Source organism: Tribolium castaneum, chromosome 1 (genome assembly GCF_031307605.1).
Source record: "Tribolium castaneum strain GA2 chromosome 1, icTriCast1.1, whole genome shotgun sequence".
NCBI classification, from domain to species: domain Eukaryota; kingdom Metazoa; phylum Arthropoda; class Insecta; order Coleoptera; family Tenebrionidae; genus Tribolium; species Tribolium castaneum.
The window spans coordinates 25,375,692-25,402,994 of record NC_087394.1 but is presented as its reverse complement, the minus strand read 5'-3'; the positions used below and the strand labels follow the sequence as shown (position 1 = coordinate 25,402,994).

The 27,303-nt window shown below is 33.7% G+C and overlaps 1 protein-coding gene across 1 annotated transcript; it reads right to left on the bottom strand.

Moving 5' to 3' along the window:
* Nucleotides 1-51: 51 nt before the first annotated feature.
* Nucleotides 52-27,303, bottom strand: fry (furry). Its single transcript, XM_964197.5, has 26 exons — nt 26,988-27,303; nt 26,780-26,941; nt 26,333-26,735; nt 25,935-26,144; nt 25,535-25,880; nt 20,964-22,633; nt 17,759-17,935; nt 17,218-17,708; nt 14,632-14,900; nt 14,267-14,579; nt 14,086-14,211; nt 13,672-14,036; nt 12,546-12,765; nt 12,341-12,495; nt 9,408-10,386; nt 6,203-6,810; nt 5,702-5,899; nt 2,742-3,473; nt 2,505-2,684; nt 2,324-2,455; nt 2,092-2,273; nt 1,436-1,625; nt 1,117-1,389; nt 883-1,068; nt 520-799; nt 52-470 (listed from the first exon to the last, which is right to left on the bottom strand). The coding sequence occupies exons 1-26, from the start codon at nt 27,028-27,030 to the stop codon at nt 328-330; spliced, it is 9,033 nt and encodes a 3,010-aa protein (XP_969290.2). The 5' UTR covers nt 27,031-27,303; the 3' UTR covers nt 52-327.

The following is a 27,303-nucleotide window of genomic DNA, read 5'->3' as shown; positions in this document are numbered from 1 at the left end:
AACCAAAAGCTTTAGAATTATTATTTAAAGGTTTTGTTATACAAATAACTATATGCTTCAATGCATTTTATTTTCCGTACATAGAATCATAAATTCGTGCTAGATATAAAAAAAATTAATTGGATGATCATAATCTTGAATAGAATTATTATAAATTACACTAAACCACACTACAATTGTTTAAATATGATTACTGATAGTATACTTGACGTCAGTTCTTTGTATTGCTGTTACTCTTAATTTTGTAACCCAAATTCTGATAAATTAACGTTCAGTCTCCAATGTGTTACATTTAACATCACAGTGAAATCTCATTCGTTAAAAAAATTAAATTTTACTGTCGGTCACCTTCTCAATTTGTGTTGTACTTTTAATCACACTTTCTAAATCGGCCACAGCTGCTGAAACTTGAAACAGCCGTCCAAAAATATCAGCTAAATCGCTCTCTTGATTTGTCATAATAAAACACTCTAAAAAACAAATCAAATTAAAACTTTTTTTCGAAAAGTTCACACAAACCTGGCTTATCCTGAATAACTTTCTTGCAATACAAACACAAAATTGCATGAACATCATTCGCCGCATCGTAAACATCTGGAAGTTCTTTCAACAATTCGTCTTTATTCGCTTTATAGAACGCAATAGCCGCCGAAAATTTCTCACTTTCGATCAGTTTGTACAAATTCGTGTCGGAACTTGCACAAGTGGGGGGCGAAACGCCCCCGTCTGCCTCATTGTCTTCGGTGCAACGCAAAAGGGCGTTTTTAATCAAAATTATATCAACAGTCACATCTTTCAACTGCAAAACAACCCAAATACAATATAAAATTTCCGATCAGAGTTGGCACTACTTTGATCGGAAATTTAATTGAAAGCACTTACTTCGGCATTTATCAACGTGTTGTGCAACGTTGCAATTATTTTATTCCCAGCTTCAATCAGTAGCAACAATTGGAAGTAAAGCTTGTAGAGCGATTTTCCCAAATCGAGTAAATAATGATGAACTTCAGTGGGATGTTGACCACTCAAATATTCCACTTTTAGAGTGGTTTTGACGGCATTGCAATACTAAAAAATCAAGTGTGACATGCATGACACAAAACAACCAATAACTACCACAGCGGCTTGATCCCTCTTGTCACAAAAAGTCTCCAAATGTTCTTGCACTTCCAACATTCCGTATTTCAGCGTTTCGATAAATTTCGTATTATTCAAAGCCGATGAATTGAACCAAATCAAACTCGGTGGTAAAATACGGTATGACATAATATCAATCATTGAATTTAAGCGAGAACCGATTAATTTAATCGTGGGTAAACCACTGGCGGCCGATTGCATCATATAACAACACGAATCTTTCGTTATATCAATTGTAGATAAACAAACGTCCTAGAAATAATTATTAGGAATTTACCAAACCGACGCCAATTTTTACCCTAATCAGGTTTTGTAATTGGTGGAAAAACTGCAACGTGTTGGTCGATATTTGTATCATATTTGACTGAATAAAAGCCGTCCAGTTCTCCAAAACGTCGCTTTTGCTCGGCCTTATGGTCAAAATTCCAGAAAAATTCGGCGAAGCATTGCAAGGGGTGACTTCGCCCAAATCGCCCGCACTCGAACCACTACAAAAAAATTTGCTACGCCACTGTTTTTAATAACACAGTGAAGAAGTTTCCATTTTTTTAAATTAAAAGTAAAGCTTCTTGCAAATACACCATTCGGTTTTTATTTATTTTATTTTGCGTCAACAGTTTTTGTTTTGTGGTGGATTTAAAATGGGAGAGGACCAAAGAAACATTTCTATGAAGTCTGTGCAAAGGGGGTGACGGTTGCTAAATAACGAACGGAGTGTGCCATGATAATGTTAAAAATGGCGCCAACTTGATTGATGATTTTTAAACCAAAAAATTTGGCAAGTCCCGAGAAGTTGTCAAAAAAAAACATGGCCCCGCGAATCCACTTTTAATCTCCTAATTTAAGTAGTATTATGCTGATAATAAATAAAAAAAATCTGAAAAATTGGAAACTTCCTCACTCAACACTGCAACAATGCAACAGTGGTTCTTATTGGTCGCTACTGATACAAACCTGGTGTCGGACCTCGCACTCGACATAGTCTGCGACGGATGTTCGCGTAAAACAAGTGACGATGGAGGGAAACTAACGCCACCTTCGCCTGTGCTATTGTCGAATTCGGTGGCAATCACAATCTCGTCAAGAGGTGATTCGGAACCAATTTCATCGTCGGATGATTCCTCAGTCATTAATCTCTAAATTATTGTATTAAGCGAAAACATAACAATCAAAAATATGAACTTACTTTTCTGACGGTCAACATTGGTGTTTTTTCACTCAAACTATCCTCGAGTTGTTTCAAACTTGGCTGTTCCTCCTCGCCTTGGCTCAAAGGCCTACGACGGACGCCCCAATTAAAATTATCGGTACTTTCCCCCTGAAAAAATACTCAAAACGACCAACCCAACAAACTTAAAACAAAATACCTCAATACTTTCACTCTCGTATTCGAGAAAATCAAAATCTTTGAAGACACCAAATTCAGTGGCGGCGTCATCCCTTCGTGACCCGCCACTGATGTCGTTATTACCACATGACATTTCTTCAGTACTGGACGCCATACTCGACTGGCGTTCGATAATGTCGGACGTTTGACTGAATATGACCTGAAAAAAACCGAATCAAAATTATGTTTTTCCCCCATTTTTGGAAAAATGACTCACAGATGGGCTTTTCGGGAGTCCAACTCTTTGCCCACAAGTCGTCAATAAGTTAACAAGACACTCCCTAACCCGCCCCTGTGACATCCAAGGTCGTTTCCAGCCGGTTTGCGGAGCAACATCTGCCGGACTCAACGAACATGAACGTCGAGGTGTCACCACCGGATTGGCTCCCCCTCCATCCTCAGTCTTATTGAAGAATCGGCGACCAATCACCGGTGTTTGTGAAACGTCAAATGTAAATTCCATTGTACGACCTGGTAGTTCTTTCCTGGCAAATAAACTATCCTCGTTGAAGGAGGGATGAGGGACCGGGTTGAGGCTGCTCTCCCAGTTTGAATGCACTGAGATAGGGGGCGCTACCAGTGAACTTGATCGTGTTACGACTAGTTTTAAGATTTTTAAAGCTTCCTTCCAGTGAACCCCCTCGATGTATTTGACAATGACTCGGAGAAGGTCGGTATTGATCGGTTGAGCGGCCGCTGAACCTAAATCGACGTAGTGAAGGATGCAATGGATGATGTTTAAGATGGGGAGTTGGAGGTTGTTGGGACCTTTTTCAAGCACTTCGATCAGGAAGGTTAGCATGTTGAAGCTAAGGTGGGAGTAGGTGTCGTAGAGGTATTTGATAACGCATTTCGTCCATTGGAAACTCTCTTTGCTGAAAGTACGTCGGCTGTAGAGGTTCATTACTGTTCCTAAGTTTTCAAGTTTTTTGCTCTTCTCAATGCTCACCTGAGGAAAATTATGATAACAATGAAAAAAATAAAAGGAAAAGAAAAAAAAAAGGAAAAAAGTTGAGAAATTCCCACAGAAAGAAGATTTGAAATAGAATTTAGATGAAATTTTCTTCACTAAAGAAAACAAGTGTCACAAACCCCCTTATTGTGTTTTTTTTCTTCAAATTGTGTTTATTTTAAATTTTTTAACTTTAAATGGTGCCTGTTCTGTAACTTTTTTAAAGGGTTGTTAAAATTTGACACAAGTTAAAATCGCAAATCTAGCAACTTTATTGGTTATTGCTATAGCAACATGCCAACATCGCAAGGGCATTCAAGTTTTAACCACGGGTTTTGTTACAGAATAGGCTTCATTGTCCAATAATTTTTATGTTTAATAATTTATGTTACCAGCCCTTCATGCTTCAAAAATTTTCGACTATCAATTTTGAATTTTTTGATATGTTATGTTACAAAATCTAGCAATACATGACATCGTCTAGTTCAAAAATGTAATAATTGTTTGGACAGTTTTAGTAAAATTTTTCAAAAAATAAATTAATTACCTTAGAAACCTGCTTAAACACTTAAAAAAAGGGTAAAAATAAAAACATATACGGCTTAATGTTGTCGTTCGGTTTGTTTTAAACAAAATAATTAAGCTTCTGTTTGGAAAACGCCCAAAAAAGAAAACAGTTATGTAATTTTTGTCTTTAATGATTTTTCGGTCTAATTTAGCAAACTAAAAACTGAGAATTTAACTTGAAAATATCAATTTCAACCAAGTTTTTTATTTAGAACTATATTGTTTCAACAAAACTTGGTTTTATTTCAAAAACGTGCTTAAACACCGTAAAGACAAATTTAATATCATATTTTACATTCCCGCCTGTTTTTAAAGAAATTTTGTGGATAATTATGCTTCGAACTGACAAACGTGATAAAACAGATGAAAAAGGCCAATATTATAATGTAATTTCCAACTAAATTTAAGAATTTTTCAAAACAAAATCAGTATTTTTCATCTAAAAACACTCGAAAAAAGCAAAATAAATGTCATTTTTGATCCGATTTGGTGACTCGGACAAAATTGTACGAAAAAACCTGAAAGACCGATTTTAAAATAAGCTTTGACGCTTGAAAAAGGTACAAATAATACAACATTTTTTACTACATGTTTTTTCGATTTATCTTTTGACAAAATTTCAATTGAAAAACAACTAAAATCGAAACCAAAATAATTTCAGTTTCAATCTGATTTAGTGATTTTTCGGAGTTCAAATTTTTTTTGAACGATAGCTTGTTTAAATAATAGTTATTTATTTAATGAGTTTGAGTGTAAATCGGACGCTTTATTTCACGAGTGGATTTTTAAACCACGAGTGAAAACGAGTGGTTTATCATCCACGAGACGAAATAAATGAACCGATTTACACAAAAACGAGTTGAATACAACATTTTATTCTTCGAAATAGACTCAGCAAGGCTTAAAATTGCTTTAAATTTGTTAAAAATAATTTGACGTTTCGTACTGAGAAATGCCAAACAGTTGTCAAAACTTCCTTACACAGGAGAAAAACCGTAAATTTTGACAGTGTCGAAGAATAAACAAATAAAAGGCAAAAGAAGCAATATGTTGGGCTTAATCTAATTTAATTTTCGCCTGATTTTAACAAAATTTTGCGAAAGAATTGCGTTTCTGGCCATAAACCGCAGAAAAACAACAAAGAACTGAGAATTTCGCCCATTTTTTTAATGTGACAAAATTTTTGTGATTATTCGGCGTTTTAATTTTTTTTTAAATAAATATGTTTACAATTAAAAACCGAACTAATCGGATGAAACAGGCGATAATTATAATAATAGTAATAATAATAATGATAATAATAATAATAACTTAGTTTTTACACCAAAAATAAATGTTTCTAAAAAATTTATCTTCTGAATCACAAGAACCCAAGGAGGTTAGTTGGGTCCAAATAACGTCCTTGCAAAAACCACTTCAGGAAATTATAACTGACTTGGCTTCTGAACCCTCCATATATATATTTCTCCATATATTTCTTAACATTCAAGGTCTCAAAACAACATAATTAAAACTTGATCTAAAAAAAAATATATCTACTCCAGATAAATAAAAAGAAATACCGCATTTTTTCATTTTTCGAGATCATCACCATAGAGATTCTCAGAGAAACAACAAAATTTGCAATATTATAATTACCAAAAGTAAATAATACTCACTTGTGCTATATTTTCCGCTGCTCTTATACAAATTTCGTTCGCATCCTCATAATTCAACAACATATACGGCAATAAAGCGATGACGTTCATTGGAAAAGCGATAGTCTGTGACGGATCAACCACAACCAAATTTAAGAGTGGAGTAAACTGTGACAACAGCGCCGCCACTGGTTCGTAAATGTTCGCATGTGTACAACCCTAAAAAATTAATAAAAATCTATTAAATTTCTAATCAAAATAAGTTGTGACTTGACTAAATTCTTGGTCGCATTTATATTTTTTGAAAAATATAAATATGCAGGAAAATAATTACGTGTTATATTGGACACCAGGGACAAATTTTGTCCCAACAAAACCCACCAAATCAAAGAGAAAAATAATTATGAAACAGAATATAAGTGACTGCGATTTTTATCATCAAGTATTGATTCACAAAAACTGACAACTTAATAAGAAATGACAAAAAAAACTAATCGAACACGTGATAAACACAGCAGATACCTTCAACAACAATGCGTGAACCCCCGGAAACGAATTCCATCTCAATTGTGATTGCAATTTCTCGACTTTATCTCTTGCATCGGGCCGATCTAGTGGCAACCGATGCATAACACGAGCCAATAATCTCACAGCCAATAGAAACTCATGTTCGTAGTCGCTCTCAAGCAACGACACAGCCAACCAAAACAATTGCGATAAAATGGTTAATTTATCATCTTGAGTCGCTGAATCGCCCAATAGTTTCAAACTTTGAGCAGATCTGGAACGTGACAAATTCGACGAGAATTTATTTCCAGATCTGTGCTCAATTTCCGGATTTCGAGTCCGTTCTTTGGTCTCGTTAGGCGACGAAACATTTTTTCTCAAACCGTACGACACCGAATAACTCGTACTTCGTGCATGGCCACTTTGAATCGAATGATTAAACAAAGCGGTGGCGGCGTTGTGGGCAACACTTCCTTCGTGGATTTGCTTATGCGAGATTAACTCTTTATTGTTGAGGTTTGGGGTAGATTTGAAAAAATCTTTCATGAAGTCAAGCGGGCGGAAGTCTGACTCTAGCGACTCAACAGCCGCTTCAAGAGTCAAAAGCAGTTCCGTTACGTAACCTGTAATTACAATTTGTTTAGCGATAATAATTTACGGAAAACTATTGTTAGGAGAGGAAAAAAAATATAGTCCAAATTGTTTTAAATTAATTTAAATTCAACCAGTTCACTAATTACTTGAAAAAAATGCAGGAATGTTGAGCTTTGCATTCTTAACAGACAGAAAAACTGAATTCTTATCAAGAGAAACATGAGAAAAAAATATTTAAAATTATAAATTTGCGATTAAGGTTAAAGGTAAAATCGCTTTATTCTCGCACTGAAAACGACGATTTCTTTCGTAAAATCTATGTAGAAAAACTAAAACCGACTTATGCTGACCAAAACAACGATTTAAGCACCAGTTTTTTAGAAATCAATTAATTTTTCAACAATTCCTTGCTTATAAATGGCAAAACTCGCTGTAGAAATTGCTTTATTCTGGTTTAGAAAGCAACAATTTACGCGTAGAAAACCTGAAATTGCTCTATTCTAGTCAGTGTATATATCTTACGAAAAAACTAATTAGTTAATCATCAATCACTTAAAAAATGTGTTCATTTTTCAAGAATTTTTAAGTACTTGATGTACTAATTATTTTTTTTGTAAGATACATAGTTTATAGGATGTACAAAACCCTTGGTTCCATACTTTTGCCCAACTCTGTATGTTAAAACGTTAACTTTTTTTTTCATTTCTAATGGCACCCTACTGTATATATTTTTGGTGGGTAATTATTTAATTCATATATTCGTATTTGTATACTACAACCTACAAAATAGTTAGTTTCTAGAAAAACGTAACATAAAAACTAATCTACGAGGAGTGCCAAAAATAGCATTTTTTCTCATATTATTAAAATAATAGTGTCTAACAATTTGTTTATATAATTTTTTTTTATTTTTCTGATTATTATACGTATTCACATATTTTAAAAATATTGTGGGCACATGCTTAGATGAAGGAACGATTTGAAAAATGATAACTTTATGTATAAGATTTTGTAATATAAAATAAAATTCTCTATGGCATTTTTTTTTTCAAAAAAATCTTCGACCACGTCGACTTTATTTTGGTAGATGCTACATGCAATTACGTCATTTTTATATTATTTTTTTTTAATGAAAACAGATATTTTTGTTTGCTGTTTGCTAATAGTATCTCGTTTATCTTCCTAATAAATGAGCCGTCTAAATGCAAACTCACTTTTTGTCAAAAATTCGAAAAATACCTTTCTCGCTCTGTCATATTTAGAATTTAAAAATCTATTTCAGACTCAATATTTTTTTTTACAAAATTTACTCTTTACTATAGAAAAACTATACAAAAATTTCGAGTTTGGCGCAAAACTGACTGTTCGGTTTGACACTTCGGGTGCGACTTTAACTTGCAGCTAATGATTTCTTTGATTGTTTTTATTCACTTCGGTTTGTTGTCATTAAGTAGGGATTTAGATTATGACAAAGATTTACATAAAACAGATGCAAAACTCACCCAACGGGCACTCTTTTTGTAAAGCTACATTTCTATTTTATTCGGCAACTATGATTTGTACACCTTATAACATTCAATTTTTACACTAACAATAAAGTCACTTAAAGAAAATTATCCTTCAGATGCCATTACAACTTTACAAAATAGTTTCTCGCAAATATTTCGAAACTAATTGATAGTCAAAGAGTGATTTTTGCATTTAGACAGCTCAAGTGGTAAGTATAAAAAATATAAAAGAATTAACTAAGAAAATCAAAAAAGAAAATAAAGTAAAAAATCAAAAAAAAAAGAAGAAAAAGTAAAAAAGTTAAACACTTATTCACAATATTACACAGATGGTCTTACCTTTCTGTTCTTGCTTTATCGCTTTGTTTTGTAAAGGGTGGTTTTTTATTTGTTTTTTGTGTTTTCCGTGCTAATTTTTTAACTTATAAAATCATAAAATAATCCGTATAAAATAAACAAAATTATAAAGCTTTTTGTGGGCAATTATTAATAAGTTTGGAACTTTTTTCTTCATTTTCTTTTTTGATTTTGAAATATTTTTTTCTTAATTTTTTTGCTTCTCATTAAGATACTTGGCATTCCATTTAATAAGAATGCTAACGCATTTTACCAAATTATTTTTTAAAATAATGGTGATAAAAATGTAAAATTGTTGTTGACTATTAGTTCTATCATTTAAACTACAAATTACATTAGCTATTTATTTTTTGACGTGCAAGAATAATTTATAACAGGTAGCATCATAAATGTTACCATGGTGTAAAAAAGTAGCATTTACAAAATATTAAAACCCACCTGTTAGAAGATTTTTTTGAAAAATGATCCATAACCAAAACATGAATTTGATGCTTACTTTAAGCTAGTCCTGTATGTTTCTTATACTTTTTTTAATAAAAAAGTTACAAGGAGCGAATACGAAACTGTATAAATACCAAACTGAAACACCCGGTATAGTTTACGTTCTGAGAATTGAATGCACTTTTTTTGTATGTCTTGTGTTCAAATTAAATTTTTAGTCATTCTTTTGATAGAACTAAAGGACCGGAACGTTTTATTTGTAATCGCTTCGACTCCTAACACACAGTTTTCCGCAGCATAATTGCAGTTTCCTAACTTACCTTGCATATCCTCCCCTTGTTCGGCAACCGTCTCAACCAACCGACTCAAAATATCCGAAAGCATTCGCGACGAAATCGGTACTCTCAACGCGCGATAAATTTGTAAAGAACGACCAGCGTAATGTCGCGAGGAACAACTCAAACCGAGCTGTAGAGCCGTTTGGGCCCACCGTTCATTAACGTGAGCGTTAGGCAACGAAAATTGAAAAATTTTCAAAATGTGTTGGAGAAAAATATCGATTTGTTCGGCACTTTTAACCGTCCAAACCTTCGCCGTTATATCTTCGTAATTCCACAAGGGCCCGGCTTGGTTACTCAAAAAATCAATCAGTGACTTAATCACCAGTGAAACCGTGATATCCAATTTATTACAAATTGAAATCGCGGGTGAATCCTCCGGTGTGACAATCACTGGAGGAATGGTCAAGTCTTTAACTTCGCTAACTTCGCCTTCAGGCAAAACGGCACAATTTTTAATTTTATTCGCAGCGTCGCCAATAACCGAACCGTTTTGTAAATAAATATCAAAAACCGAGTCCGGTTCAGTGAAACTATGCCTCAAAATAGGTAAACTAGGCGTTGAAAGCCCCAATTGCAATTGATTCGTTTTGCTGTTGAGCAAAATGTGAGCCACGGTTAGGTGATCGTTGTGTTGCGCGAGCACGACGAGCAAGTTGAGTAAAAGTTGCTTGCAGTGTTGGTAGACCAAAGGTCTGGTGTGGTCCAAGCCCAGAAATAAAATGTGAAGCATCAAGGGCACATGGACGGTCCAATCCAACTCGATTCCATCAACCACAACGTCACACAATAACATCACACCAACGTTACATCGGTGAAATCCCGAAATCGGTTGGGAACTGTCGGGTAAATATTCGGTCAAAGGGGCAAAATAACCGCCGTATTCTGGCATGGGTAAAGGGTGTGGTTGTGGGATTGGAATTTCGAATTTCTCACGGAAAAACATATCATCGCCCTGGACCTGTAATAGATTATGTTATGAGGAGTGAAAGTGATGCTTTATGTGGCAAAGCTGGACGTAGTAATTCAGCTGAGCCACTTAAAATCACTTTTGCTCTAAATAATATGTACAGGGTGCGGCATTTTGGATGTCCGGATCTCCGAAACTAAGAGGTTTAGATAAAAACTAGTGACACATTCTCGGGTCCGTTTTTTTGAGAATATAATCTTGGTCAAAACCGCATCTCGCTACCGTTTTTTGTTTCCGACTTACAGATAAAATTTGACATTTTAGCAAAATCTTCAAAAATTCATATCTTCCTTATTACAAAAGATACACATTTAAAACACAAACATTATAAAGGCACTTTTTTACGGAGAATTTAATAATGTTATCAGCGATTTTTTTCAACCGTTTATTTAGGTGTAATAACATAAAGTTGTAGTTTTTTAAATCGGAATCATAGTTGGCTATGACATTTTCGAAATGCTTATTTTTTTTTGAACTGAAGACAATATAAATACAGTTTGATATTTTTATAAACTTTTGATAAAAAATATATTTAAAATATTTGAAAGTAGTTGGCCATGGAAAAATTATTTCACATAAAAGGTGTGAATAATCTAGAAATTTTGTGAACGGTTATAAAAGTAAAAAATGTAAAATTATCAAAATAAGCTATGTTAAATTTATTTTCAATTGAACAAATATACGATCGTCAAGATTTTAATTACATAAAAAATGTGGAGAAAATTGAAAACGGTGTGTAACTAACCATTTATCACACTTTTTTATGACTTAGTAAAGTGCAATGGAGGTGACGTTGATAATGTTATGTATTTTTTTACCGCAGAAGGGATTTGATTTTAGTATTTGGATTGACATTTTTTTATAAAATAAAATTTTATTGACAAGCAATCATCCAATTAATAAAATTTTTCTTTTTTCTGACATTTCATGTTAATTTAGAATGACATTGTAAGCTTGCCATTTTAAATCTAAAAACAAATAATTTTTATTAATCGCAAAAATTTAATCTAATAATTATTTATTTTGCTGTTTTTGAATTAATTAGTGTTTGAAAAATTATTAAATTATAAATACTTGTTGAGTAATAAATACATTTTTCGTAGTTTTAATTAAAACTCCAAAATTTTTTCATGGCCTACTATAAAAAAACGAAATTGTTTCTTTAATAATTTAAAAATAATGTATTACACAAAATTACACATATGAAATCAGAAAAAAATAAACTTTTCGAAAATGTCAACGCCAACTATGATTCCTATTTAAAAAAATACAACTTTATGTTATTACAGCTAAATGAATGACTAGAAAAAAGCGCTGATAACATTATTAAATTCTCCATAAAAAAGTGCCTTTAAAATGTACTTGTTTCAAATGTGTATGTTTTATAATAAGTAAGATATGATTTTTTAAAGATTTCATTAAAATGTCAACTTTTGTTTATAAGTCGAAAACAAAAGACGATAGCGGGATGCGGTTTTGAGCAAAATTATTTTCTCAAAAAACGGATGGAGAATGTGTCACTCGTTTTTCTCTAAACCTCTTAGTTTCGGAGATCCCCTATTCAGACATCCAAAATGCAGCACCCCTGTACTATTTTACCCGCAAACGTAATTATTTAGACAAATTAACAAGCAATAACAAATCGCTGATCTTTAGAATCCTAGAGTCTGAAACACACATTATGTTTAAATTTTCTTAAATATTTTTTATCTACTCCCATAATAATATAAAAAATGGTAAAACTACTTCTTGTTGGATTTTCTTGGCGTGGAAACGATTAAAATCCAAGATTTTAAAACTGTTTTTGTTAAAATAAAGGTAAAAATGCTTAGGCACAAAAGTAAACTTTTACCTGTGGCATTCTCATAATTCATAAAATTTGTTACTTTTATGACGTTTGCAGATAAACAATTTTTGTTGATTTTACACTTGATATTTAACTCACGTCGTCAGATGATGAACAACCGTCGTCTGAGTTTCGCAATTTGTCCATTCGCGAATTATAATCCGACAAAACATTGCTGGAATTCGTTTTCGAGATTAATTTCGACGGGTCTTCGCCGCTGTGGCGTTTTGTATGAATAGTTCCCTTCTCGATGTCTAAAAACAAAAATTAATTTTTTTTACTAGTTTCAAAGTGATATAATTACTTAAGTCTTGTCTGGCGTTGGAGTCCGACTGTCCTCCAGCACCGTTCGTTCCATCCGAATGACTTGAAGTTTTACGCATTACAGTCAAGCGGTAAAAAGGTGGCGTTTCAGTCCGTTCAATCAAACAATTCAATGTTTCCACAGTTTGTAATTCGAGCATCATTTCATCGAGTAACCTCACCGGTTGGACTCTCGCCAAATATAAAACAACTCGTTTCGTCTGTAAGGAAAAGGATACTAATAAAATTGGCTAGGTAAAATAATTTAAAGCTAGGAAGTATGTGCTAGTAATAAAATAGAAGTATATCATAGATACTATTATTAGGAGCAAAAGTTGAAGCACAGAAAATGCATATATTGCATATGCATATCGGAATATGTACGTACTGATGATTGCTTTTTACAGGCGCAGACGTCATAAAAATTATGTGAAACACCCCATACATTGAACTCTAATTTTTTTTCATTGTATCTTAAATTTTAAATTATTTTAAAAATACTTTTACCACTAGGTTGCACTAATTCTCGAATCTGTTACATGCAATATCATATTGGTGAGGCATTTAAACAGATGGCAGATTCAAAATTACCATTTGTCAAAAGTTACAAGAAATAAATATTCGCATTTTAATAAATCCCCGGTTCATTGTCTGCTTGCTTTGGCTCATAATCATAATAATAAAAGTGACGAAACGTCGACAATAAATTATATAACCAAAATAAGCGTGTCTGCCTTTCCAATACCATAATTCGTATTTTAACTAAATTTTAACCCATTAAAAAATAGTGTCTGCTAATTCGTCTTAAAAATTATTTTATTTTGTTCCAAGAGTTTCTAAACTCGCTGCGCTCGTTAAGGAACCTTATCCCCACTACTCAAAATAGGTGTCACTTTTAACACATCGAAAATAACTATTTCGTAAAGATAAATGTGTTATGTAAAATCGTCAAATTTAATTTTTTAGAGAACTGAAAGAGAAGCAAAGGTTTTTTAGGGGGGGGGGGGGAGGGGGTTAAATTTTGTAACAATCGTTGCTATAGGTTTAAAGTAAAAACAATTAATTTTTTATACAAGTCGACCTAAGAAAGACACTGAAACGGACCGCAGACTAAACACACAACTTACGTATGGAAGTAATTCACACGGTGCCATCCCCGATATAATAATCAAGTAACGTATAATCACTTTCATGTTATTAGGCCATGACGTACACAATGTGGCCCAAACTTCCTCAATTTCTTTCGAATGATTATCACCAAATTTGGCCGTAATATAGAAGATATTATTTAAAACCATTTCGGTGGCTTCAGCTGACCCCCAACCTTCCTTACGCCCTCTACCGGTCTCATTGGCGTAAAACTGATACGTGTGAGGGTTAGGTGGAGGCACGTTAGGGTCCACCAATTCCATATTATGCAACCACGGAAGTAAATATTGAAGTAACAATTGTCTGACTTCAGGACGCGCCGATTGAAACCGATACGTGATTTCTACAAGTCACCCAATAATAAAATTGTAACATAAAATCATGTGAAATACCCGAAAACATCGGCATTGTTAATTCGGGGTGCAGTAGTGCCAACTGACCCGATAAATGCACTTGGGATCGGCGATAAGTCGTTGCAAGAAGTGTGTCTAAAGTGCTACGTCCCTTATCACCTTCAGCTGAAAAAAAAAATAATTAAATTTGTAACTGCAAACGTGATACAGTTGTACCAACCTAAATCACTTTCGGCGAGTGGTCCAACCGTCCCGAAAAATCTCTTATCCAACAGTTGCAGCAACTGTAAAGCTGTGTCTCGGACAGGAGGCCTTGGACACCCCGTATTCATTAAAGTGACGTTAATAATAGCCGTATAATGGTCACAGGGGTATTCCCTAGCACTGAAAATCGTCGCCAAGGCTAGAAAACAACCATCGGCCACTGCATACGTCCCTGTGTAACACTTATCAACCACCCAGTCAAGCAAAGGACCAACATCGGGGTTCGATTCCAGGAAAAGAATTACAGTTTCCTGTGCCAAAGTATTCACCTACGATAAATAAACGACAATCAATAATTAAGTGTGGCTAAAACAAACAAACCTTTTCTTCATTACTGTCCAACAAGCCGCTCAACCAATGATAAATCATGCTATCCTCGGCCAAATCAGTGGTGTCGAAATATGGGCCACAGCACAAAAGTGCACTCATCGCTTGTAATGCAACAAATTGTAATTCGGTACTTTTCTTACCGGTTGGATCGGTTTCGTGGACGTTTGATGGAGTTAGGCCGTATTTTCCGGCCCAAAATGAGAACATCATGAATAAATTTCGACGCAAGTCGCGTTTCAGTAGGCCGCGGCAAGCTTCCACTGCAAGATTTTTTCAGAAACTTAGTACAAAAAGGCAAAATCGCCAAAAATGTGTTCTAGCCCCCTTAAACCGCTGATTTGACATTTCTATCTAAAAAACCAGCAGGAAGTCTACTAATGTTGGCAATATATTTTATAACACTATTTTTTATAGTGACTCGGTATTGTTATGTTATTTATATCACATGATGGCGCTCTTGAAATGTTTAATTTTTTCCTGAAATAACCCAATAAATATCCCTACGTTTTATTAATTCATAATGAACTAAATAATGTTAACTGAAAATAAAATATTGCGGCCTAAAGCTGAGACTTGAATTTTAGTTCAAAATCGTACTCAGCGCTTCACAAATTCATAAACAATAAATAAATTTCGACTTAGTTGAATGATTTTCCAACCTGCTTTTACGAGTCTTGGAAAAAAGTGATTTTTTTGAATAATTATCACCGAAAAAGGGAGTATTTGGCTCTAAACGTTCTTTCACATATTAAAAAAAAACAGTGTCATTTACGTCTAAATAAGTGATTTTGTGGCCAGTTTTTGTGAAAACTCGAGATATTGTTTCAACAAATCATCAAAAAAAAAAATTGTTGTAGTTCAAAGACTTGCTTCAAAGCAAGTAATAAAATGAAATCTAGTTAGTCCTTTTTGGACTTATTTTTGCAAATTTTTTTCAAAAATGGTTGTTTTGACTGAAAAAAAAAACAAAATAACGTCATTTCAGACCCAATTTGGCAAAATCTTATAAACGAACTTGTGTTTTACTGTTTTTTAATTTAAAAACTTGATTAAAATTGCTGAAAAAAGCAGAAATAGTCACATTATAACTTATGTCATTTCATAACCGATTTTTGTAAAATATGTAGAAAAAAAAAGGTAAGATTTTTGGCGAAAACGATAGTTTTTAGTTCAAAAACGTGCGGAATAAACACACGAACAAGGCAAAAATAATGTGATTTCGCCACAAGTTTTAACATAATTCTCAGAATGTGCCTACAAGCGCTCTAAGAAGCCATAAACTATGTCATATTCGATCTCATTAAATGATTAAGTATTCAACGAGTTTAAAGGAAGTTTGAAATTAAAATTAATTAAAATTAAAAAATCATTTTCAAGACATTTTAGCGAAAACTTTGAAAAAAAAAAATAGTTCAAAAACAAACATGTAACCAATGTCTCTTTCGACTGTTTTTTTCAACCTGCTCTTACAAAATCTCGGAAAAGTAAGTTTTTTTACGAAATTATCAGCAAAAAAGGCTCTAAAGATTCTTGAACACATAAAAAAGACAAGAATAATATCATTCCTTCCAAATAAGTGATTTTTTTTGCTTGTTTTTGTGAAAACTCGAGGTGAGTTTGAAAAAAAATCATCAAAAAAGAGGTTTTCGACGTTGCTTAAAAGCAGCTAATAAAAGCAACACCGTATTTTCAATGAAATCTAGTCACTTTTGTACTTATTTTTGAAAATTCTCGTCAAAAATTTTAGTCTTGACTGAAAAAACCCAAAGTAACCTCATTTTAAGCTCAATCTGGAAAAATTTCGTAAACGAACTTATTAGTATTAAAGAGATTAGAGTTAAAGTCACGTTATAACTAAATAAGTAATTTTATAAACGGTTTTTGTAAAAAATGTAGAAAAAATGGTGAAAGTTTCGACGAAAAAAAAATAGTTTTTAGCTCAAAAATATGCCTAAACACATAAACAATAAATAATCATAAATAACGTAATAACGGTAATTAAAGCATCACCGTTTTCAATTAAATCTAGTGATTTATTTTTGAGAATTCTCGCCAAAAATGGTTTTTTAACTGAAAACGTGCTCAAATGCCCAACAAAGTAACGTTTAGTTTTAAATTTGGCAAAATCTCGTGACCAAACGTGAATAAAATCGATGGAAAAAAACAAAAATAACCAAATACGTAATTTCAAAAACAAACCAAGTAAAATTTTCGGAAAGTTTTTAGATCAAAAATATGCGTAAACACCTAAAAAAAATATTTCTTACATAAAAAATGTGCTTAAAAGCGCTCAAGAAAGCCATAAACAATATCATACTCGACCTCGTTAAATGATTTATTTTTCAACGAGTTACTGGAAAAAAAAGAAAATTTTAACTGGAAAACTTCAACAGACGAAAACGAGGAAATGTCATTTCTGTTGACTTTACGTAAACAGTAAAAAAAGACGATACTTTTAGCTTAAGGAACGTGCTTAAAAATAAGCAAAAGTAATATTTTTTCGTTAAAAAACTCACAATTTTAGTCTAGTTTAGTGAAAAATCTGCAGGTTCAAGAGGGGCTAATTGTCTAACTTACGGCTAAAAGTTTTGATCAGTTTCTTGATAAAATAGGCAAAATGCAGTGTAAGATCCTTGACGCTACTTGACGTTTTATCCGGCTCATTTTCGAGATACGACCTCACTCCTTCAACAAACTCAACAATTGAGGGATGCAGCGACTGTGTATCTTTCTCAAGAATACACGAACTGCTATTAAAAGTACCACTCTCGGCTATATACTCAAGCGTACGCATCAGATGCAGACGCAAAGCGTCGCGACGCCGCCGTCTCCGCACATTCTCCTGTTTCTTATCAATTGCTTCGCGAAGATAAATAATCAACTCCTCCATCAAATCTCGACAAGCCTCAGCATTTATGTTCCCAACGGCATAAACCGCTGCATCTCTCACATCGGCAATTTCGCACCTCAAAAGCGGAACAACAAGCTTGTAGAGACTGGTCGGGGAAGTACCGGAACCCCCTGATTTGTTGTCGGAGCGTTCGGTACTTAAACTATCGGGGGAAGAACTGGAAAAAAATCGGTTCAGTGCCATCTAACAATACTATTGCAAACCAACCTCAAACTCAGATCCGGACTCGCACATCTGACAATTGGATTAGCCATATGTGGAACGACTTTAAACGCAAAAGTTATGTAATTTTTCCAAAGGTGCATATAAGCGTCGCGTTCATTCGGCGGTTTTCGCAAAGTGGCCGAACTCCTCAAAAGTGACGCTCTGTTATCATTAACTGGCCTAAAAGCACACAATGAAAATTCAAGCCTCAGCTACGGATGACTACAGATTAGGAGACGAAACGAAACACAAAATTGTACGTTTTTCTGTACCCCAAAAAAATATACTACGGCAGAATAATTTTCAATTAATTTAAATTCAACCAATTCACTAATTATTTGGAAAAATACAGAACATGAGAAAATAATTATTATATTTTTTCCAATACGATTATTTAAGCAACAGTTTAGTTAAAAACAACTGATTTCTGAAAAATACAGAACATGAGAAATTAATTATTAAATTTTTTCCAATACGAGGATTTAAGCAACAGTTTAGTTAAAAACAACTAATTTCGCTTGATTCCTTGATTAAAAACGCAAAACTCGCAATTGAAGAGCTAAAATGGCTTTATTCTGACACCGAAAACGACGATTCCTTAAAACTTTGTAGAAAAAACTAAAATCGATTTATACAATTTTTTTGGAAATCAATTAATTTTTTGACGATTCCTTTCTCATAAATGGCAAAACTCGTTGTAGAAAACCAGAAATCGCTTTATTCTGGTGCTGTAAAAAATCTAAACTCACTTTGTCCTAAAGATTTAAGCAATAGATTAGTTGTTGAAAACGTTTGATTTCGGACGATTCCTTATTTTCGTTGTTATTCAAAGCAGCCATTTTTTCAAACTCATTGCTCTTGACAGAACTATAGATTGATAAAAGTACGAGACGGTTTTATTTGCAAGTCGCCCTGTAATTTTGCAAAAGTTAAGCAATTTTTTATTAAGGGCAGCAGTCGTTGCAGAATCTTCAACTGTTTAGAGCCCAAAAATGTTTAAAACACTCAATCGGCGGTTTCGTTTAATAATTTGTTCAATCATATTCGCAGTGTTGTGATAAACATGGGACAGTGCGTAAATTAATAGTACTCGTAATTTGTTTATACTGTTTTCGATAAAGTGTCTTTATCTTTTAAATTTTTAATTTAAAACTCTTACTTTTTATTACAAATCTGATCTTCCGTTTAAAACGACTTTCAAGCATTCCGTTATTTCCAAAATAAAACTAAACTTTTATGAAATATTTAATAATCATATTTTTTTAGTATTAATGAGTCACAGGCATGTTTGACTGTAAAATGAGATGTTTAATAATATGTGTCATATTCTTTAAAGTTAAAGCTTTCGAAATAAACTTTTAACCATCTGCTTGTGAATAAGTGGAATTTTTCAAAATTGTTTTTTTTTTGTACTTAAATAATCACCTTTGATTAAATTAGCAATTAGGTAAAATAATTTCCCTTTGCCCATTGGAATAAAATTTGGATATATACAGAGTGTCCGATTGTGGAGCTCCACTATTACTTATTAGAGATACAAGGTCAGTTAAATTATAGCAAAGTTACGCATTTTTATGCTGAACAATAGTTATTTTTAGTTTTTGATTTATTGGAAAAAAACATTTTCGTTTTTATTTTTTCTTAAAAACTTAAAAACGTTTAGTTCTTTTGGGTTTCGATTAAAAAAATAAAAACAGAAATTACAAATTTTCCTTTTTTCCTAACAGTTCAAAAACTAAAAATGATACATCAAATTTTCTTTCAAAAAACTGTTCATCATAAAATACGCAACTTTACCCTAATGTAACCGACCCTATATCTCTTATATCCCCATGGTGCAGCTCAAAAATGGATACCCTGTATAACTCAAAGACTTAAGAAAACCCTGATAACGGAAATCTTCATTTTTGTCAAAAAGGGCAAAAAAATTAAACAAATTCGTCGCTTAAACGACTTTAATTTTATTTTTTTTAATTATTTTTATCTCTTACTATTGAGAATTTAATGCTTTATCTGACTATTTGTTTGCATTTGTTGAATTTAAGTTGTGTTTAATAAAGTCCCTTATTTTTTTGGAGACAAAAAATAGGTATATTTTCAAAAAATAATTTAGGACACAATACGGGTCGAAAGAATAAGTAAATTCATAAAATATAATGTTCAACTAATAAACTTTCTCCGAGAAAGTGGTCGTCCGTAGTTGTTTTTATTCGGATTATTTAAACGCTTTTAACTCGATTGCCACAATTATGCAGAAATAGATAATCAACTAGTAAAGACGGTAACAAGTTGTTTTAAATTATTAAGGGTCTGTTTATAGAAAACTTTGTTAGAATTTAATTAGTTAACAACGCAAATGAACCAATCACATTTGTTCAATTTGGTCACGTGATCAGTTAATTACGCATATAATTACGAATTAAATTAATGACCCTTCTATAAAGCGGTCCTTTATGTTTTTAATTAATTTTTGATAGGATGAAAATAAATATTTTGCCCAACCTGTTTTATGCAGATTATTTAAACAATTAAAGATCGTTTGCCACAAAATTTGCTCAGAAATAAATAATTAACAAGTAGAAAGGGCTACAAGTCGTTTAAAATCTATTTCTATTTTTTTTAATATCCCATTATTGAAAAAATTGAAATCTACAATATTTCGTCTAGTATCTCCAAAACTACGAATCGTAGAACAAAAGTAGAGATAGATTTGGAATCCCCAAACAATTTTACATCAAATAGACATACTTTTTACATAAATTTTCGGTTATTGTAATCTTGATCAATTTTTAATTGATAAGGAATAAGTAACAATTTTAAAGTTGTTTATTTATTTAGATTATTTAAATAATTTCAACTCGAACACTTTTGTTGTATCTGTAACCGTATCCACAGCATTTTGGAAAATATGAGACAGAGTGCAAATTAGTTAAAGTTTAAAACTTTTTTTAATTTATAGTCTTAAACATAATTTTTGCGTTACTTTTATCTCTTACTATTGAGAATTTAATACTCTATCTGCCTGTATTCTTTTGTTTGTCTTGTACTAACCGTTATTTAAATACAATCATTTTTTCAATTTGTTGCTCTGAAAGCTCAACTTCAACCGACTCTAACGGAATGATCGAGAACGGGAACGTTTGATTTGTATGTCGTTTCGTGTCCTAACATATAGTAACAAGTATCCTCAACAAAACATAATACTAACGTTGGATCAACAACTGAATACAATGCATTCAATCTCGTGAACACAATCGGCCACGAGTGAGCTGTGACATTCGGACACTGCGACAAAATCCTCTCCCGTTCCAAAAACCCAAACAAACAACTACTCCACGGATCAACAATATTAAAACAATAAGTTGACCCGCTCTTAATCGACCCATCTTCGGCCAATCCCGCATTCCACGCCGAAAGCGTCCGATCAACCAACCATTGCAAGTCAATACAACTCGCCGTAAGAACAGCCGTTTTCTCGGCCGGCGGCAACAAAGGCAGACACTTCTCTGCCACTTTGGGACAACACGCATCAATTATATCAATCACTGGCGGATTCCCTGAACAATTCAAAACTTTGAGCAAACTTTTCACTTCTTTAAGAATCAAAACCGAGACTCGTTTCGTCGTGACACGATAATTGCACAACATCACAAGCGCCAAAGCTTCAACCAGGTGAAGCACCGACGACATTGGCTCGGATTTGCACAAATCGGTTCGTTTGTTCATCGTGTCGGTGTCTTTGATTCGGGTGGTGTTGGTCAGAGCCCCCTTCCAGGCACACAAAAGCGTCAAAATCATTTTCAGCCCGTTATCGATGAGATTGGGGAAGGTGTCAAGCACATCCTTGGCCAGGAATTGGGTGAGCCCCCATAACACATCCTGTCTCCAATCGGGGAAATCAATCACAAGGGTTTGGAGGCTTTGGTAGGCCAAACCTCGCAGTTCTTCGTCCATGTGGACGGTTAAACGACTCAAAAGATCGACCAGTTCGGACCCAGTCATCCCGTCCGGAATTAGACGAGGAACAGCAGCCACACAAGTTCGGAATAAATCGATTCGGGGCTTCCTTTCCCCTGTTATCATTTCGTCGGGTTCTTTGTTAACGTTCTGCGTGTTTGTCATCATAAGGGGGCGTCCGTATTGCGTATCCAAAGCTCGGAGAATATCGACAAAGACACGCCGAACGTGGGGGAAGTACGCACTAATCCCAATACTCCGTGCTGTATCTTCGGTCAACATTTTATTCAGGAAAGTTTTGCGAACGCGTAGCGTGTTCCCACTGGGTAAAACCCCGACCGATCGAGGCATCGGTGGTTCCCCCTCCTTCTGTTGCAAACTATCGGCAACCACCAAAAACGCCCGCAACCCAATACTCATTCGTTCCGGCGTTAGGATTATTTTAATAGGCCTTCCGACTGATAATAAATCGAAAACGATTTCTCGCATTGCGAAATCGAGACGTTCCTGGGCGATAAATTGTATAATTTTGACGAAAATGTTCAAAGGGGTGTCGCGGGGAACCACCCCTTTGGAACCTTTGGGGAAGAGTGAATTGACGATGCTTTGAAGGCGCGATTGTGTCGCTGTGTTACTTTCGCACTTGATTCGGATCATGTAGACCCATAAGAGGCGGTAGAGTGATTCTAAGGCGACACGGCACATTTTCGGGTCACGATTTTTCAAGTGTGATAAACACATTGCGAGGAAATAGTGCCAGTTTTGGAGGAAGAATTGTTTTTGGCTTACGCAGAGTAGGCAAGTGACGAGAGGGAAGAGGGCGAGGCGGTGTTTGGATTTGGTGCTGGCGTCCAGTGTTTGGGAGTAGAGCATTTCGACGAAGTTTTTGAGGCATGGGACGTTTACTTCGTTTTTGACGGCCTGTGGAAAGAGAAAATAAAATTGGTAAAAAATTAAATTGGTGTCAATAAATAGGTCAGCAATTTGAAGCTAAACAAACGCTAACATCAATGGCCGTTTCAAAATTTTTATTATTTCCTTAATGCTAAAAGATTTTTATGTCGTATTTTTTAAACTCTGTACTTACAGAGTGCAGTTTTTCTTGGTTTTTATAGCATCATATTGAAAAAAATTATTATGTGACTTATTAAAACTGCTGCATTTGGTTTGCTAAACATTGGATTTCCTTTTATGGAGTGCAACCCATATAAAAATATTAGCTCTCAAAGCACAATTTCTACGATGGAACGCCTATTATACGCGGTGGTCCACGAGTAATAATAAGCCGGAAATTTTTTTGAAGCAACCACCATTACATTTCATAGATTACGTGGATAGTAAAATATTTGCTTTCAATTAATTAAACATTAATATTTGTGTTAAAATATCTGCAAAAGACGGTCAGTACCTGGGGCCTGGTGGCTCAGTGGTATAAGCGCCACTTTCAATGGGGGAGGTCGGGTGTTCGAACCCGGATCAGGGTGACAATTTTTCTATGAAAAAAATTGTAGAAAAGGTAAGTGAAACGAAAAGGTAAGTGAAACAACACGTAAACAAAAATAAGAGACTGAGAGAACACATAGACGTATAAACGTAAAGCTGAGCATAAAACTGACAGAAATATGAAAATAATGCGACAAAAGGTAAAAGTACGTAAAGAAGCCAAATTGTAAACGGAAGAGCACATCCTAATAAAGCGAGAATACCTTTTGTTTTGAGAGAAAAAGAGATGAACGTAAAGGTGAAACATAAGTTCAAACTTTAGTTGAATTCTTAGATAACTTACTTCTTAAATTATAAAAAAAATAAACGAAAATATTTATGTCTAAAAATTTTTTTCTACTTCGGTTTCGTACTATTTGTGTTGGTTGCTTCAAAAATTTTTTCAGGCTCATTATTACTCGATGACCAGTCAGTCTATAGAAAACATTATGAAAAATATTAGATGACACATTTTTCAAAAAACAGTTAAGTGTTAAAATCCATTGAAAAATACACGTGTTGAGCATTTTACATAATACTTTTTTTGAATCAAATAAAAAATATATTAAAACAATAAAATACATCATTTAAGTCAGAATACGTAACTCAAATAATGTTCAATTTCATTAGTTTTCTCCAGCAAAATTATTTCCCTTACTTGTTTTATCCGGATTATTTAAATAATTTTGACTTAATTGTCGATTGCCACAAAATTTTGCTCAGAAATAGATAATAAATATAGATTATAGATACAAAATTATAGATAATAATAAACGGCCTAAAAGATGTTTTTTAATAATGTCTTTTATTTTATTTTTGTTAGATTAATGTCTACTGATTGAAAAAATTAAAATCGAGTATATTTCGTCTAATATCTTCAAAACTACGAGTCGTAGAAAAAGATTAACGACAGATTTGGAATGCTCAGATAATTTTACGTTAAATAATCATACATTTATTGATGATTTTTTTAAGTATATTTTCTGTTTTGTGAACTTAATAACTGTTTATTGTAGGTAGGCAAATAAAAACTATTAATTTCCCCTAAATAACAAGTAAAAAAGGTTGGCCACACGTAGTAGTTTTAAATCTTTTTTATCATTTTTTAATACTAATGTTGGATTTCTGATGTAAAAATTGGTGGATGCGCCGGGTTAGAAATGTCTAATAATGTTTAATGATTGAAGTCGACCATAGTTTGTCTAAGACCTCTAGAACTACAAGTCGTAGAACAAAAATGGAGATATATTTTAAATCCTCTAACAATTTTACATCAAATAGGCATACTTTTGACATAAATTTTCGATTATTTTTATCTTGATAATTTTTTAATTAGTAAGTTAGTAAATAAAAATTCTGACGAAGTTGTTTTATTCGAATATTTAAACAATTTATACTCGATAGCCACAAAATTTTGCTCAGAAATAAATAATTAACTATTAAAAAGGGTCACAAACCGTTTTAGATCGATGTCTACTTTTTCATTTATAATATGTAATATAATTTATAATAATAGTAACAAAAATAAGAACAGTTTTGGAATCTTCAGACAATCTTACATCAAACAGACACAAATTTGATATAAGTAGATATTAAGTTGTTGTGATAATGATATATTTTATTGTAGGTTGATAAGTAAAAATCTTGCCAAAGTTGTTTTGTGCGGATTATTTGCGCATTTTTACTCTACTGCCATAAAATTTTGCTAAAACACAGATAATTTACTATAAAAAGAGCTCAAGTTCGTTTTAAATAATTCATATTTATTTATTTTTTTTTTTGTTAAATTAAAAAATGTAAACCAACATATTTGGTCTAATATCTCCAAAACTTTAAAACATAAAACAAAAAAATGAAGACAGATTTGAAATTGTCAGTTAATTTTCATCAAATAGACACTCTTAATTATTTAATTTCCTTTTAGCAAGGCGAAAGTTTCCAATAAATAACGTTACCTATTATGACCTGTTTCTCAAGACTTACTGAGAAACATTTTTCTTCAAATATTATTTTTGCCTTTTTCAAAAGTTAAGCACATTTTTTGCGCAAAAAAAAAAAAGAATACTTCAATTTTTTGTTTTTCCCAATTTTTCTGATCACAAGATCAGAGTAGTCGTTTTTGCCTTTTTCCTATTAAATGTGATAAAAAAAATAAACCTGACCTAACCTGACCGTTAAAGCAACCCAAAAAACAGAAAACGTATTACACTACGTGACAAAATGCTGTTTGTGTGGCTTCAAGTAACTAACCTACTGTAACAGAAATGTTAAGAGGTTTTTGTTTAATAAAAATTAACACATCCCATTCAATGTTACCAAGTTTCCTCAAAACCCACTTACCGCCGCCACTGGTACTAGAATCTCCACAAACAATCCAGCTAAAGCATGCTTCACATCCTTATCCTTCACCTCCAAAAAATACTGTGCACACTCTTGCATATACTGAAACGATGCCTCAAACTCCTCAATCGGAACCATCTTAACACGAAAGAATTTCATTCCCATAAGTAAACTAATAATACTTTGAGTGGTGTGAGGACTGGCTTCCCGTCCCCTTAACTCTTTTAATTCATTCATAAATCGGGTTTTGACCGATTGGAAACGCGACTGAGCCAAAACACCAATCACTTCAGCGTAAAGATCAGAAATCATGTGAATGTTACTGCCATTGGGATTATTTTGAATACTAAAAAAATTATTTTAAATGGTTGTTAGACACACCCAGAGTGGTTATAATTACCCCTCGCGATATTTAAAGTGTTTAAAAGCGAGATTCTCGATGTACAAGACCAAATCTTCATGGCCGGGATGGAAAGACAGCTGTTTCAATACTTCGATTAAAACTAGACAAAAAATAAATTCCACGGCTAAATCACGTCTTTCTTTTTGTATGTCGACTTCTGATCGTTCAACAGTCTCTGTCGAATTTCCAGCCACCATATAAATTATACTAAAACACACCAAAAAATTCGTTGGTACTCCACAATTTTTAAGGTACGTAAAATATTGTAAATGCTAGATAAAATAATCTTAGAAATGCTAGGTAATAAATTATGATGTGTTAAAATATTATAAAATAATCTTACCTAGCGATTATTATTTTTACCTAGCGTTTAATTTTTTCCCAATTTTAAATACCTTTTCTGCTTAATATCGGACTTTTTCTGCTCGTGGTGGCTCACCTCCGCCATCTGTCGCTCATACCACGAATACAAAGCCCTCAAAAGCGACGGCAAACAATGCTCAGCCACACATCCAAACGCACTCAACAGTTGGTCAAACTGTGGATCCTCCCCCCTTTGCAAAGTTTTCGATAATGGCTTCTCCTGGGGTTCCCCCATCACAGCCTCGATCTTTTTCTCAGCTAAAATCGTAAAATCGGAGAAGAGACTCCTCATAACGTACTCCCCCGGTCTTATATCCAACTCGACGCTGCTCCCCGAAATAATTTGGGGAAAATACTCCTTGTGGACCCCCCATGGGAGCAACATTCCGCGATTGGGGGCCGGGGACGCCGCCACTGTGCTTTTCTTATCTGCGGCTAGTTTTTGATTAGAATGAGGAAAGTGCGGCTTGGGGACTTACAGGTCGAGGGGCTGTGGAGCTGCTCCTCATCGTTGGATAGCGTTGCGTGGATTGTTGAAAGTGATACTGTGCTTTTTTCGGTCATTTCGGAAATGGTGGTGTTGTCGCTGTGGGTGTCGGAGCACACGCTTTCGGAACATTCGGAATCGTTGAGGGAGACGTCTGGAAATGGGGGCTAGAGAGTTGGAGACAAGAGGGCGTGCAATACCTGCATCTTGGCCAGGGGGCTGGTCAGGTGGGTTATCAGACATGCTGATTGCTCGATTCGTTCACAACAACATGGTCAAACCTATAATTTACGGTTCGTTGCACTTTTAACACCCGAATTTGTGCAAATTACGCCTACACCAAAATTTTCACTTTTCAATGATTTTTAAACCGGAAATGTGACGTGACTAAAGTTTACATTGTTTGGGACAAGATACACATCACATAAACACAATTTACGTAAACATTTACTTGTGAATGGTCACTGTTTTTATTGTTAACTGACAAGACTGTCAAACACAGTTGTCAAATTACAA

Coding starts and splice junctions, on each gene's coding strand:
- fry (XM_964197.5), bottom strand. CDS start 27,030: ATGTCTGATAACCCACCTGACCAGCCCCCTGGCCAAGATGCAG. Junction 26,145..26,332: donor TCCGATATTAAGCAGAAAAG/GTATTTAAAATT, acceptor GGTGTGTTTTAG/TATAATTTATATGGTGGCTG. Junction 3,474..5,701: donor CAGCGGAAAATATAGCACAA/GTGAGTATTATT, acceptor AATTTTCCTCAG/GTGAGCATTGAGAAGAGCAA.